This window comes from Lepidochelys kempii, chromosome 19 (assembly GCF_965140285.1).
Source record: "Lepidochelys kempii isolate rLepKem1 chromosome 19, rLepKem1.hap1, whole genome shotgun sequence".
Taxonomy (NCBI): Eukaryota; Metazoa; Chordata; order Testudines; family Cheloniidae; genus Lepidochelys; species Lepidochelys kempii.
Genome location: NC_136398.1, coordinates 8,041,012 through 8,054,540, shown reverse-complemented (window position 1 = coordinate 8,054,540; position 13,529 = coordinate 8,041,012). Strand labels below are relative to the sequence as shown.

General features: G+C 43.6%; 1 protein-coding gene across 1 annotated transcript; it reads left to right on the top strand.

Moving 5' to 3' along the window:
- The first annotated feature begins 3,824 nt into the window (after positions 1-3,824).
- LOC140900310 (kelch-like protein 31) lies at positions 3,825-13,053 on the top strand. The gene is given in 4 exon segments (XM_073317416.1): positions 3,825-3,866; positions 3,868-3,943; positions 8,983-10,201; positions 12,243-13,053. Coding segments are annotated over 4 exon segments (2,070 nt in total). The 3' UTR covers positions 12,976-13,053.
- The last annotated feature ends 476 nt before the right edge of the window (positions 13,054-13,529 follow it).

Sequence of the window (13,529 nt, the reverse complement as noted above, 5' to 3'; positions counted from 1 at the left end):
CACAGTCTGGGGAGAGATGGAGACTGTGGGTTTTGTGTAAGGGCTCGTAATGACCCCATGGCTCGGCAGGCGCAGGGATCATTACACACAGGCGTGGCGGACTTCCATTGGTTTCATCGTTTTGACACAGAGCATCAATGCTTTTTTTTTTTTTTTTAGATTTTTATCTACTTAAATTTTCACAGTTGTGGGAAATTTGGTGGGGGGGGGGGGGGAGTAATATCAGATAGTAATTGTTTCCTGACAGATTCAACAAGTTGAAACTTTATAACTGTTAAAACACAAAGTGTTAACATCACATGTCAAAATATACAAAGTAAAGATCCTGAACTCAAACCCTAATAAGCTCTCAAACAGCATTTTTTCTTACTTTGCCTACCTGTACATTGGTATTATTATCAATAGAAATATGTTTCATCGATGTGTGTGTGTACGGTGAAATTGACGTTTACCAACATTAACTGATAAAAATCTAATCCCTCCAAACCTAATTACATAGATTATATCAATAGCATTGGGTGCCAGTTACAGAATTATAGGTATCCAGGGAACAATGACAGAATTAGACACATTCAACCCAATCCTGTCATTGTATGTATCGATGCTCAGATCCAGAATTACACATATTGGGCATCGGGTTGTTCTAGAATTACAGGTATTACTGCTCTGGTCCAGCAATTATATTCCCACACAAAAACCTATGCTAAGAAGGAGTCAGGGTTAAGATTATGTATCAATAGCTAAAGGGTAAAAATAGGTTGTAATTATTTCAAAATCTTTTAAAACCCAAGAAATTCAGAGTTAAGGTTACACTTAAAAAAATCTAAACATGTTAAAGTCAGAAATACACTGTTAAGGCATCCAAACAAATTTAACTCAGCCCAATAATGACCCCATGAATGGTACAATTTACAATTAAGGGATTTTAATAGTTGTAGTACCAGACTAAATTAAACAAATTTTTTAAAGCAGATTACTTTTTTTCATATTTCCTTCATGGTGTTAATAATCATTAATAAAGTAGCTTAATGACACACTTAATTTCTTCAGGTACAGTCTGTGCACAAGATTTCAGTTAATCTTAACTATATGCAAAGTTTGAAGAGTCTGCTTTAGTCCATTGTTAAGACCATTCAGGACAAAGAAAAGTCTGACACAGATGTAACATTTCTTATCAAAATATATTTTAATTAATTTTAACTCTAAAGTAATTACATTATTGACTTGTAAATTCTCACAAAAATAATTCTGCACTCATAAAGTACATACTGTAAGACTGGGAAGAACACACTGTGGTTTTTATACAAAACAAGTTGATCGCTGCTTTAACTACAAAATGGAACTCAATCTTACAATTAAGTTGCAACCACTGATCCTCAGAGGCATTTACACGCTTAATGCCCATCAATGGGAGTTAGTAGGGTTGCCAACCCTCCAGGATTGTCCTGGAACCTCCAGGAATTAAAGATTAATCTTTAATTAAAGTTTACGTCATGTGATGAAACCTCCAGAAATACATCCAACCAAAATAGGCAACTCTAGGAGTCAGGCACACCCAACTCCATATGTATAGGCATTCATTTGCTAGTATTGTACATAGCGATGTTCATTATACACATTGAAAGAGAAGACCCTATTCTACAATGTCTCAAGTTACTTATGGCACTGCAGGTGCGTTGTACACAGCACTCAATTTTCAGCTAAAAATATAGATTTTCTTAATGCTTTTAACAGCACCCACCCTGGTTGTATTCAAGATTTCTTACAGTTCTCAAGCTTATAATGATGCTAAGGTCATTTCCAAGAGAATTTCAGGCCCTTTTGTCCTGTTTAGACTGCAGAAGAGCGTAAATTCTTTGCTGAGCTCTGCACTGGCCTATGCAGCATTTTCAGGTATCTTATTAAAAGGCAGATTCCACCCATCTTGAAATTATTCTAACTGCCCAAGAAAGCCCTCACAATTCTAAGCACAACCTTTTTATTTAATTCACACTTCTACAAAGTAGATAAAGAAGCTACTGTTCCTATGGGACTTTTACTCTTCCTCTGTTAGCTACGGTACAGCAGTTTAACACATACTAGTACCTGAACTGCATTGTGCTGGGATGAGTACAATGAAATTGTTAAAACAACCCTGTTACTTTTAGCTCCACTCAAAACACAGGGGAGAAAGTACCATAGTTGGAAAAATGGAAAATAGAAAAATCTGTCAAAAACTGTGTTTTCAAGCTTCCATTAGATTGCGAACAATAACGTGAAATAAGATGTTTATAAATTACCTCCCACTGGATTTAACAACCAAGAGATGGTCCAAGTTACACAAACCACAACAAAAAAGAAATGCATTCAGAAAGGGAAGGCTGATGCTTTCTGCCTTTCAACCATCCCAATCTTTCACCTCAAAATTCACAGCTGGCCTAGCACTGTCATGCCACTGCTGTAGCACCTACCACTGGTGCTTTGCTCCAGTTCATATGCATTACCACAACTAAATCCACCACTACGTCGTCTTAGATTGTCACCAAATTTAGAATGCCATATGAGAAACATAGCAATAATCCAAAGAGAGGAATGTAGTGAGGTAAATCTTTGCTCAGAAGTCGAAACACTGGGCAATGTAACATACTAATAGGTAAATACAGTTCCCGCTGCTGTAGCTGGGAGTTATGGTGGAATATGGTGAGAAAAAGAATGAAATTGGAGGAATAATATAAATACCCCTTAGTATGAATATTCTTGACAATATTTGATACCACCCAATGATTAAGAGAAGGTCTGATCATTGGAAAACCGTTCTGAAGAATCCCTGGGCTCTGATTCTGTCGATCATTTACCTCATTCATTCAAGGGGGTCAGATTCACTCCTTTGCAAAGGGCCAGCACAATGCCTAGGCATAAGTCCCACGTGAAGTCTCAAAACAGGGCTTACGTAGGATTTTAGTGGTACATAGGCCTCATGCCTGAACCACAGAGCTGAATTTCACTCTAGAACTGCCTGGGCTTCAAAGGGACATGAAAAACGGGAACAGACAAAATACTCCTCCATAGAGCTAAGAAAATGGCGTAAACATGGTCTGTGAAATCTCTGCTTGAATCTGGAAACAAATCTCAGCCTCTTTTCCAGTTTGTTTTAAGCATCCAAGCATCCAAACGTGGCTGGTGCGAACACATGTGAAAAGCAGATTTTTAATAGTTGCCAAAAGCCAATTTTAATTAGATTTGTAACTTCTCTGGCTCAGGGGCTGTCTTTTTGGTCTGTGTTTGCACTGTATACAATGGCATCTTGGCTCATGGCTGGGGCTCCTAGATACTGTTATTATCAATAATAATTAATAATAATGTTGACTGTCAAAGTCACAGTTCATGTCCACCATCCTGACGCAAACTGTGATTTGTATATTCCATTCCTGCTAGTCCGTCTGTGAGATTATTGGGCCAGATTCGCAGATGGTGTAAATCAGAGGCGCTCCACTGATGGGCTGTCCTCCCCCTCCCCCCGTCCTCAAATGGCCTCTGTCCTTGATCGGTCCCTTTTGGAGCCACCGCCACTCACTTTCACTCGTGGTCGATGGCAGATTAGAGAACAATCTGAAGTTTTTGGAAGCACATCCAGTTTATTTGCTACCTCTAGATTCTGGCAGCCACTGTCATGCTGAATTTGGCTGGAACTGAGCTCCCTCTCTTCCTGACTCTAGCCCTTTCCAGGTCTGTCAGGCCTGTGCTGAGGACAGCTGTCCCTGCGTCACCACCAGAAGGCTGCTGTAAATGCTGATGTGATAAGAACAGTCAGCTGGCCTAGCAGGGTTGGGGGAGGGGTGGGTAGGATGTTTCATTTGGAAAGTCTGAGGGTCTCTCCATGTCTCCTGATGTCTCTTGATGTGCAGAGCACAGAGCCTCTGCCCTGCTCACAGTCCCCATTGGACTAACCCATTTTACCACCAAGGTAAGGAGCAGAGAGAGCTTCGTCTGAATGGATCCAGAAAGCCAATATTTGCCCTTTCAAGTTCAATATTTACAGAGAGATTTTCTTGTGGGGGTCATTTGAAATGTTTAATTTGACTGTAGATGGCAAAGAATAGCACAGGGAAAGTGTCCCTGGGGGTGGGGCACGGGATTAAAAAGTGGGGCAAAACAATTTATTGGCATTTAAATTAAACCTGGAGTTTTGGCTTCCAAATAGTTTGCCAGGAAAGTTGTATGTTTATTTTGTAAATCACATAGTTTTGTGTTGTTATACCATGTTGAAACACAGTGCACGGTGGTATTAATACTAATTGACAGTGACACAGGCTATTTGATCAGACACCAAGGAAAATAATCCAAACAAAATACCTAAGGGGGAGGAAGAGTATAATTAACCAACTACAGGTGAATCTTTGCTGTTAACCGGGTAATGCTCTTAGTCAGCTCCTTATATTGGTACAGAGATTATGTTAGCAAAATTTTGGGGGGAGGGATAACTGATTTAAAAATAAAATAAAATATCCTTCCGTCATTTTCTATCTGTGCCCTTTTAAATCTAATCAGGCCATTTGAACTGCACGTAGCCAGGGATTAGTCTGTATGAAAAATATTCCTTTTAAAATAATCTTAGTAATAATCTGACCAGAAACAGCAAAACTGTCCTGTTCTGAACTAACTGTATTTTAAAAAGGTGGCTTTTCCCTTTTGCAGTTGGACACTAGAGCAACATTAACCCAGACTTGTAAACTAGGATTTTTCAAAGACAAGGGAGTGAGGGGCCCCACCTTGTTGAAATTTAGTAGAAGCTGCTGCCCAAACTCTTTCAGGGTCCTTTGAAAATCCCAGCTTCCCTTTATCTGTATAAAGTTTAATGTAACTCAGAAATATCCTGTCAGGACACAGGTTAGGTCTTGAGAGTTTTGGACTCTGGGACCAAGGGTTGTCCAGGTGGGCATAGCTTTTCTCAAATAACTGTTCTGGAATAACTCACTGGAATAGTTATGGTGCTTTAAATTCACACCCTAACTTGTTCTGGAATAACTTTGCCGTGTAGACAAGCCCTGAGACACCAAAGCAGATATGTCAATGAAGCGCTTTGTTAGAGATATCCTGAGACATGGGAGATTATAGAATGACAGAAACCAGAAATCAGTTACCACAGCTGGTAAAGCTCATTCTCCTGCTCATTTAAATAAAATGCAACATATATATATGAAAAATAGATCAAAACTCAATGAAGTCAAAAGAGTTGCACCAGGGATGAAATGCAAGTTAATATACCAACATATGGGGTGCAGTCATCTATGTATCCAGTTATTTATTTATTTAGCTACTCATAGAGTCCAAAGGAGAATAATCACTGAGAGAGAGCGCGCGAGAGAGCGCAAGCAAGCAATACTCATACTATACACACAAGGGATTAGCAAGACTTCTGGTGCTAGATTTTCCAAAGAGCCTGTTGGATGCTGAGCTCTTTGGAAAATCTGGCCCTTGGAGTCCAGCTCTTCCTCCAGGTGTCTGAGTTTAAAATGAGGGCCAGGAAAATGTGCAAATATCATGCTGCTGTGGCCTGCCGGTCATCTAGGTGGGTTTGCGATGGATGCATAGATCCAGGCTCTAGCCTCCATAGGGGCCTCTTCATGCAATGCTCCCATCCTGTCATGCAGTGCAGCAGTGTTGATCCAGGCCAGGCCCTTCACAGGGTTAACCTCTAGCGTCCAGTTTCAAATCAATGATGATTTGTTAGTGCAGATAATGTGCTTGTCCCTGTATAAAAGTCAAAAGTGAAGGCAGTCCCTGGCCCAAAGAATTTACAGTGTAAAAGACAGACCCAGAGATACAAAATATCCAGGAAGGATTTTTTTTAATATCGTTATTATTAAGAACTCTCACCTTAGGAGTGTCTTGCATGATGCCACTTGGAATTTAGCCGCTACTATGGAACAGCACCCTTAAAACCAGAAACACTCTACAAAGCTCCTTTACCACATGGAAGCTGAAATAATAGGGACAGATCCTCAGCTGCTGTAAATCAGCATAGCTACATTTATTCCACTGGATTACACCATTTTACACCAGCTGCATGTCATAATAGCTACAGACTCCAAGCTGGGTGTTAGTCATGCTGAACTCGAGATTCAAAATACAAGAGGCAGGAAATTCAAGTTAACTCCAAATGAAATCTGGATGCTCTGTCCTTTGTTTATGCAGCAGAGAGGCAGACCTTCCCTGTACCATAGGGGCAAAGGGACTGATGCTGTAAGGAGCTGAGTAAAGTTGGTTAGAAAACGGACTTTTGTTCCATGGGAAGTTCCAACATTTTGAAATGAGTTTTCATTCTGAATCAGAACGAAAAGCTGAAATGTCAACAGTTCCTGTGGAACAGAAATTCTGAAAAATTTCAATTTGGAACCATCAAAACATTTTGTTTTGAGAAGTAAAACTGTTTTATTTAGATAAAGTTGAAACATTATAATATAATGTAACTATTATGTATATGATTAAATAGACTATATATAAAAATGATATAATATTAACATTAATTTTTACTAAAAGTCACATGAATTGAAATGATAAAGTGGAAACTAAATGTTTTTACCTTATCGAAACATTTCAACAGTATCAAAATGAAACAAGAATGTCAGCTGGGGTCAAACTCTTAGTACTTAGAGGTGAATGAAAATGCTAATTACCTTGGGACTAATCCCAATGAAGTCAGTGCAAAACTCCCGTTGACTTCCATGGAGCCAGGATTTCACCTTTTGGGTTTGGATTGAAAGAAGCAGGGAGTAGCAGAGCCCGACTGGATTCTCTATTCACATGGACACAGCAGTGGAAGAAGCCCACACTACCGTTATTTTTCTGATTATAGTTTTGCAGCAGGATCACTTAAATGGCTGAACTCTTTTAAACCCAGATTTGATTAGATTTAAGCACCATGGAAATCACTTTCCTCTGTTCACCTTACAGAGGCATACCCATCCCTGCAGCCCCCCGCCCCGGTTCCCAGCATTACCACGCCAGGGATTCATGAACTAGGCACACAGCACCTTTCCCCTGCTTCCTGACTCGCCTCTACGTATGTTCTAAAGGTAACATGCGGTCAGGCAGGAGAACAGTCAGAAAGCTCCATCTGCCTCACACTGGTCAACTCCTCCTGAGCCGGTGGTTGGCACAGGACAGCAGCAGGTTAGGGGACGCAGTGATAACACCCTGTCGCAGTTCCGTGTTATCTTCCTCAGCAGAGGCTTTCACTCAACTTTTCCCTCTCTGGTTTTGGGCTAAATGTGAGTCACATCCCTAACTGTCTGGAACGATATTTAGCCCCCACCTCCCAGTTCTAAATATAACCTGATTGCTCAACCCTCCAGAAACCTGATCTTATGTCTAAGTGTAATAAACAGCCCTGAGGTATGTGTGAGACATAGACCCTAAAGCTATTTCTGGCCTATAACACATCTATGATCCAAGCATATGGGTCTCTCTCTGCTCACCAAGTAGGAGGTGGACAGAAATAGCCAGGGTACTGCAGTGTCTCTAACGGGTGTGCAAGTTACATTTTGCCTGGGAACAATTCACAGGGTTTGGGGTTTTTTTCGTTGGTTTTGCTTTGGCCAACATTCTAAAAATTACCACGTCAAGGAAATGGGTGGTAGCAGGCTGGTCTTCTCAAAACCACTCCCTGTTATAACCTAGTCCCCCAACACCACTGTTTTTCTACTGTAGATGGCCAATTCATGACTACTAACGCTGAATAAAAGTGGCTTCCAAACGTTCCTTTGGTGTCCACAGGGTGTGTTTAAGGTCTATCCCAGCATTTAATTTAGAACAGGAATAAAGATCCAAATCCTCAAAGCTATTTATGCCCTAAATCCCACTGAAATCAATGGGGGTTAGGTGTCTAAATACCTTTAAAGGCCTCGGCTACTGAGACCATGCACTTCTCTGCTGTAGCATCTTCTACCCAAAGCATTCACAGGGGTTAGAAATATTTATTAAGTTTCTCAACAGCCCTGTGAGGTACTTAAATAGTATTACCCTATTTTCTAAAGGGAGACATGGAGGAACAGGGGGATAAGGCCTTAGTTTTCAAAAGTGGCCATTGATTTTGGGTGTCCAGATGGAGACACCTTGGAAGTAATTTCAATTGGTGCTGAGGACCCACAACTCTACCGTGAGCTGTGGGTGCTCAGCACCTCTCAAAATCAAGCCCAAGGTGTCCAAGGCTGGGCATTCAAAATTACTGGCCATTTTGAACATTTGGGCCTTGATGTTTCAAGTTAGGCTCCTAAAACCTGAGGCACTCAAAATTAGTTGAAGATATAGGCCTAAGTGACTTGCCTGAGGTCAGGAAGTCAGTGGCAGAGTTGGGAGTGGAGCTCGGGACTCCTGACTCCCAGCCTCAGGCCTCACTCCACTAGAGGTAGATCAAAAGCTGGGGAGAGGTTTCCATTCTGCTCCCTTATTCAAAGAGAGTTTTTCCACTGACTTCAAGAGCTTTGGATCAGGCCCCATGTCCCTTAACTAGAGCTGGTCGCAAAATGGATTTTACGCCCCGCCCAAAATGTTGAGATTTTGAAATTTTTCATGAAAGAAAATTCCCAATTTTTGTTTTTTTTTGGGTCAATCTAAACATTTAGTTTAAATTTCAACCCTTTTAAAAGATTTTTTAAAATTTCTTTTATGTAAAATAAAGTGAATGTCTAAACAAAAACGTCATTTTGAACTGAAACATCAAATCTTTTCATTCTGAACATTTCAAAACAAACGGTTTTCAATTTTTCCCTCAATTGTTTTCATTACAAATTTTTTGTCAAAATCTATATGATTTGGGGGAAGAAAAAAAAAGTTTTGCCAAAATGGAATTTTCCGATGAAAAATTGTTCTGACAAAAATTTCTGACCAGCTCCAACCCTTGTCTATTCCTGTACTATAGCCATTACTTAGCGATATCTACAGTACTTCTACATCTACAGTACTTCTTGCTACAGTGTCTTCTAACTTTTCCTGTCTCTGTAGATCATCATCTGACGCCAACGTCCACTGAGATGGCACCCAAGAAGAAAAATCCCAAGAAGAACAAAGTCGACAAGGGCGAGGGTCCCCCAGCCCATGTGGTGGTGGAGGACACGTTGCTGGATATCGATCACCTCAACCACTTGAACGGTCTGTATGAAAATGTCTCCAATGGCTTCCGCTGCACTGCCACAGAGGTCAAGAATCCCAGTCATGGAGGCAGCCTCCTGGAGGAGATGAGTCAAATGCGCCAAGAGCGGTTCCTCTGTGACCTCACCATTGCCACCAAAACCAAGTCCTTCGATGTCCATAAGCTCGTCATGGCTTCATGCAGCGAGTATTTCCACAGCCTGCTGAAGAGAGATCCCAACCTGCCACGAGTAGAACTCAACGATGTCTCCCCTCTGGGCTTGACCGCCATTATCACTTACGCCTACACCGGTAAGCTGAATCTCTCCCTATACACCATTGGCAGCACCATCTCAACTGCCAGCCGCCTACAGATACATGCTCTGTTCAACATATGCAGTGACTTCCTCATTCAGGAGCTAAACGTAGAGAACTGCATGTATATCGCCAACATCTCGGGGACGTACAACCTCAGTCAGACCAAGGACGCCACCCAAAAGTTCATCCAGGAAAACTTCCTGGAGTTCTCTGAGACTGAGCAGTTCATGAAACTCACCTTTGACCAGCTGAACGAGCTGCTGATTGATGATGGTCTGCAGATCCCAAATGAGGTCATCGCCTTCCAGATTGCCACGAGATGGCTCGAGTTTGACCCTAAGCGAGTCACATATGCTGCCAGCCTCCTGAGCAACATTAGATTTGGCACCATATCAGCTCCTGATTTGGTCAACCATGTGCAACCGGTACCACGGATGATGCAAGATCCTGAGTGCCACAGGTTGCTGGTGGAGGCTATGAATTACCATCTGCTCCCCTACCAGCAAAATACTCTTCAGTCCAGAAGAACCAAAATCCGTGGAGGCCAAAGGGTGCTAGTCACAGTTGGTGGCCGTCCAGCTTTGACCGAGAAAGCTCTCAGCAGAGAGATCAGCTACAGGGACCTGGATGGAAACTGGAACAAGATGGCTGAGATGCCAGCAAAAAGTTTCAACCAGTGCGTCATTGTGATGGATGGGTTCCTCTATGTGGCAGGAGGGGAAGATCAAAACGATGCTAGGAACCAGGCTAAGCATGCAGTCAACAGTCTGTGCAGGTAACACAACATTTCCTCAAGGCAAGACAGGTCCCATGAGAGAGCATCTAAAAAAATAAGTACTCAGTTTACAAACCTGTGGCTGCATACATACCTGCCACAATCATCAATGGGGTTTGAACCTGAGATCTCAAATGCCGGCCTCTATCACATAAGCTAAAGGAGAACTCCTTTTGCTGCGCGTGAGTAGTAGGTTGTTATAATCTTTGGGCCCAGCCTTGAGGGACAGATAGGATTACACGCATTAAGCAACAGTAAATTCTATCATCATTTTTTCTGAGGATATTTTTCACAAGGGTAAATGAGCAGGAGGAAAATACAGGCTAACCCAATCAGAAATATCTATTATACACACATAGCTCCAGGAGCTCACAGAGTGAAATATTGCTACGTTAAGGACTATCCCATCAGAGAAGCAGTGTAGACCAGCAGAGTGGGCACTGGAGTGGGCGACAAAAGACTTGCAATCTATCCCCAGCTCTGCCATTTATCTGCTGTGTGACTTGGCCGAGTCAGATTGCCTCTGTGTTTCCTCCCACCCCTTGTCTGTCTTACCTACTTAGATTGTAAGCTCTGTGGTACAGAGAATGTCTCTTACTATGTGTATGTACAGCTCCTAGCACAACTGGGGCCCTGATCTCAGTTGAAGCTTCCAGGCTCTACCATAATACAAATAAATAATAAGAATATCCGTTATTTAGTCAGACAGTTAATGATACAGATCCAGAAAGCAAGAGCAGCTTTCATGTAATTTTTCTGCTTTTTTGTGGCTCTTCAAGCTTATCTTTTCTATTCTGGCTGGAGATTGCTCAAATCTATATATAAATTGTCAGTTTCCATTCTTTAGCTGATTCCCAGTTTGGCAGAATTAGTTTAAAAAAATTAAATTCACCCTCTGTATAATTTCTATTGTTTGTCTTCTTTCTTTCTTCTTTGTCGCACAGTTTAAGTGGAGGGTTTGGGTTTTTGGAAAGTTCTTATGAAACATGTCATGGGACTGTGTGGGGATTATTATTAACAGAGGAGAAACGTAACCCTGGCAACACCAAATGGAGGATGTTGTTGAAAATCGAGACACACAGTTGGGGTTGGGCTTGTACCCAGGGTTCAGAATAAAGAACATGGATGCTACAAAGGAAAACCAGCACAGTTAATGAATAGCATTTTGCCTCCCAGAAATCTATGTTCAAGTTTGCCTTCCTGACATGAGTTTATTGGTCTCAGTCTAATCCCTGTGAGACATTGTCTCCAGATCACAAAATCATCACAGAGTTAGAAATAGTTGCTAGCCTCTGCTAGGGAGAGAATGTGAGGAAGAACCCCCTCATAGGACATATGTCAAGCATGTCTTCATGCCCTACTAGCAGGCTTTCAAATACTACTGGGATGAGGACAGAAGAACCTCTCTAGAATAGAATAGGTCTAAGGATGGACTTGGAAGGGCTTCTTATCAGTCAAGATACAGTGCTAGAAGCTTCTGGGGCTCAGGATTGGGAGGGCAGGCTAGCCTAGGTCAGGAATACACAGGGGATACACCACAGGGCAAGCAGCACCGTCAGAGCCTGCCTGGCCCAGGCCATTCACAACCACTGAATTCATTCAGAAGTTAATAAAACATGGGGCGGCCCCTGCACCATGTATTTTTCCTGCAGCTGAGAAAGGCCTCAAGATTCCACCTGTCAGGTCTCCTCCTTTCTATTTCTATCCCGTACCTTATTCAGCTGTTCTGGCCTTGCCAGACTTTCCCTTGGATTGTTTTCTGGGTACAGTAACTGCAATGCCATCTGCCTGCCAGTGCTCAAGTTCGCACGGCAGCAGTTTGCCTTGCAGCATGTGCTCAGCTTTGCGCTGCAGGGGGCACAAGGGAAAGATCAGAGGTGTGATGTAGGATCTGTGGCTTGAGAGATGCCTGAAGATCAGTAACTTGTCATTGTCAAGCAGGGGTAGAAGGGAGAGATCATATGTCCCCAGGGCGGGTTCAGAGCAGCCCTCCGCAGCATGGGATCAGAGGCTAGGTGATCGCTCTTCCTTCTCTCCGCAGGTATGATGCTCGCTTCAACACCTGGCTGCACCTGGCCAGCATGCAGCACAAGAGGACTCACTTCAGTCTGAGCGCCTACAACGGTCTCCTCTACGCCATCGGTGGGCGCAACGCAGAGCGGGTCCTGGCCTCCATCGACTGTTACATCCCTTCCACCAACAGCTGGCAGAGCAAGGCCAGCATGGAGATCCCTCGCTGCTGCCATGCCAGCACGGTCATCGACGGCAAGATCCTAGTCACCGGGGGCTACATCAACAACTGTTACTCGCGCACCGTGTGCAGCTACGAGCCCAGCACAGACACCTGGAGAGACCGGGCTGGGCTCAGCACCCCCAGGGGTTGGCACTGTGCTGCCACCTGGGCTGATCGTGCGTACGTCCTAGGGGGCAGCCAGCTGGGCCCTCGAGGTGAGCGGGTGGATGTGATCCCTGTGGAGTGCTACAATCCCGACACAGGCCAGTGGAGCTATGTGGCACCCGTGCCCACCGGGGTCAGCACGGCCGGGGTAACAATCCTTGACGGGCGCATCTGCCTCGTGGGAGGCTGGAATGAGAGTGGGAAGAAATACCAGAAGTGTGTGCAGAGCTACAACCCCGATCTGAATGAATGGGCAGAGGAGGAGGATCTCCCTGAGGCCACCGTGGGCGTGTCCTGCTGCACCATCACCCTCCCGCACCCAGGAAGCAAGGGATCCAGGACTAGCTCAGCGGCATCGGCAGCGGTCAGCATTTAATGGAGGAGCCGGGGGCTAGCATTTCCGCCTGCAGCTGGGGACACAGACAGAGCTCAAACCTTGCCTCAGATTGCAGGGCAGCTGAGATCGGAACGCACCAAGAGACCTGGGAACTAAGCAATGGCTCGTGTCACAGCAGTCGGGGAGCCCGCGGAGCGGCACGATCTAGCGGATAGAGCAGTGTTCGGCGATCTTTGACAGACAGTCTAATGGTTAGCACAGGGCCCTGGGACCTAGAAATGCCTGAATTCTTATTCCAGCTGTGAAATGAAAGCCCTCTATGGCCTTAGGCAGGTCACTAGCCCCCTTACGCCATGGGGAAAATGACACTGATCGCCACTGGGAGGAAGCACTTCAAAGCTAAGAATCCGTGAGGGCATGCTCAGTGTTAGCATTGTCTCTGCTCATCCCTATGCATACCGCCAGGCTTGCTAGATTCTTTCCATTCTCAGCTGGTTTTGTCTCCCATCTAATCAGGGAAGCCAGTGAGATCTGACAATGGGTCAGTGCACCCAGATCCTGCTGACGGTATCAGGTAATGATCAGAATATGTG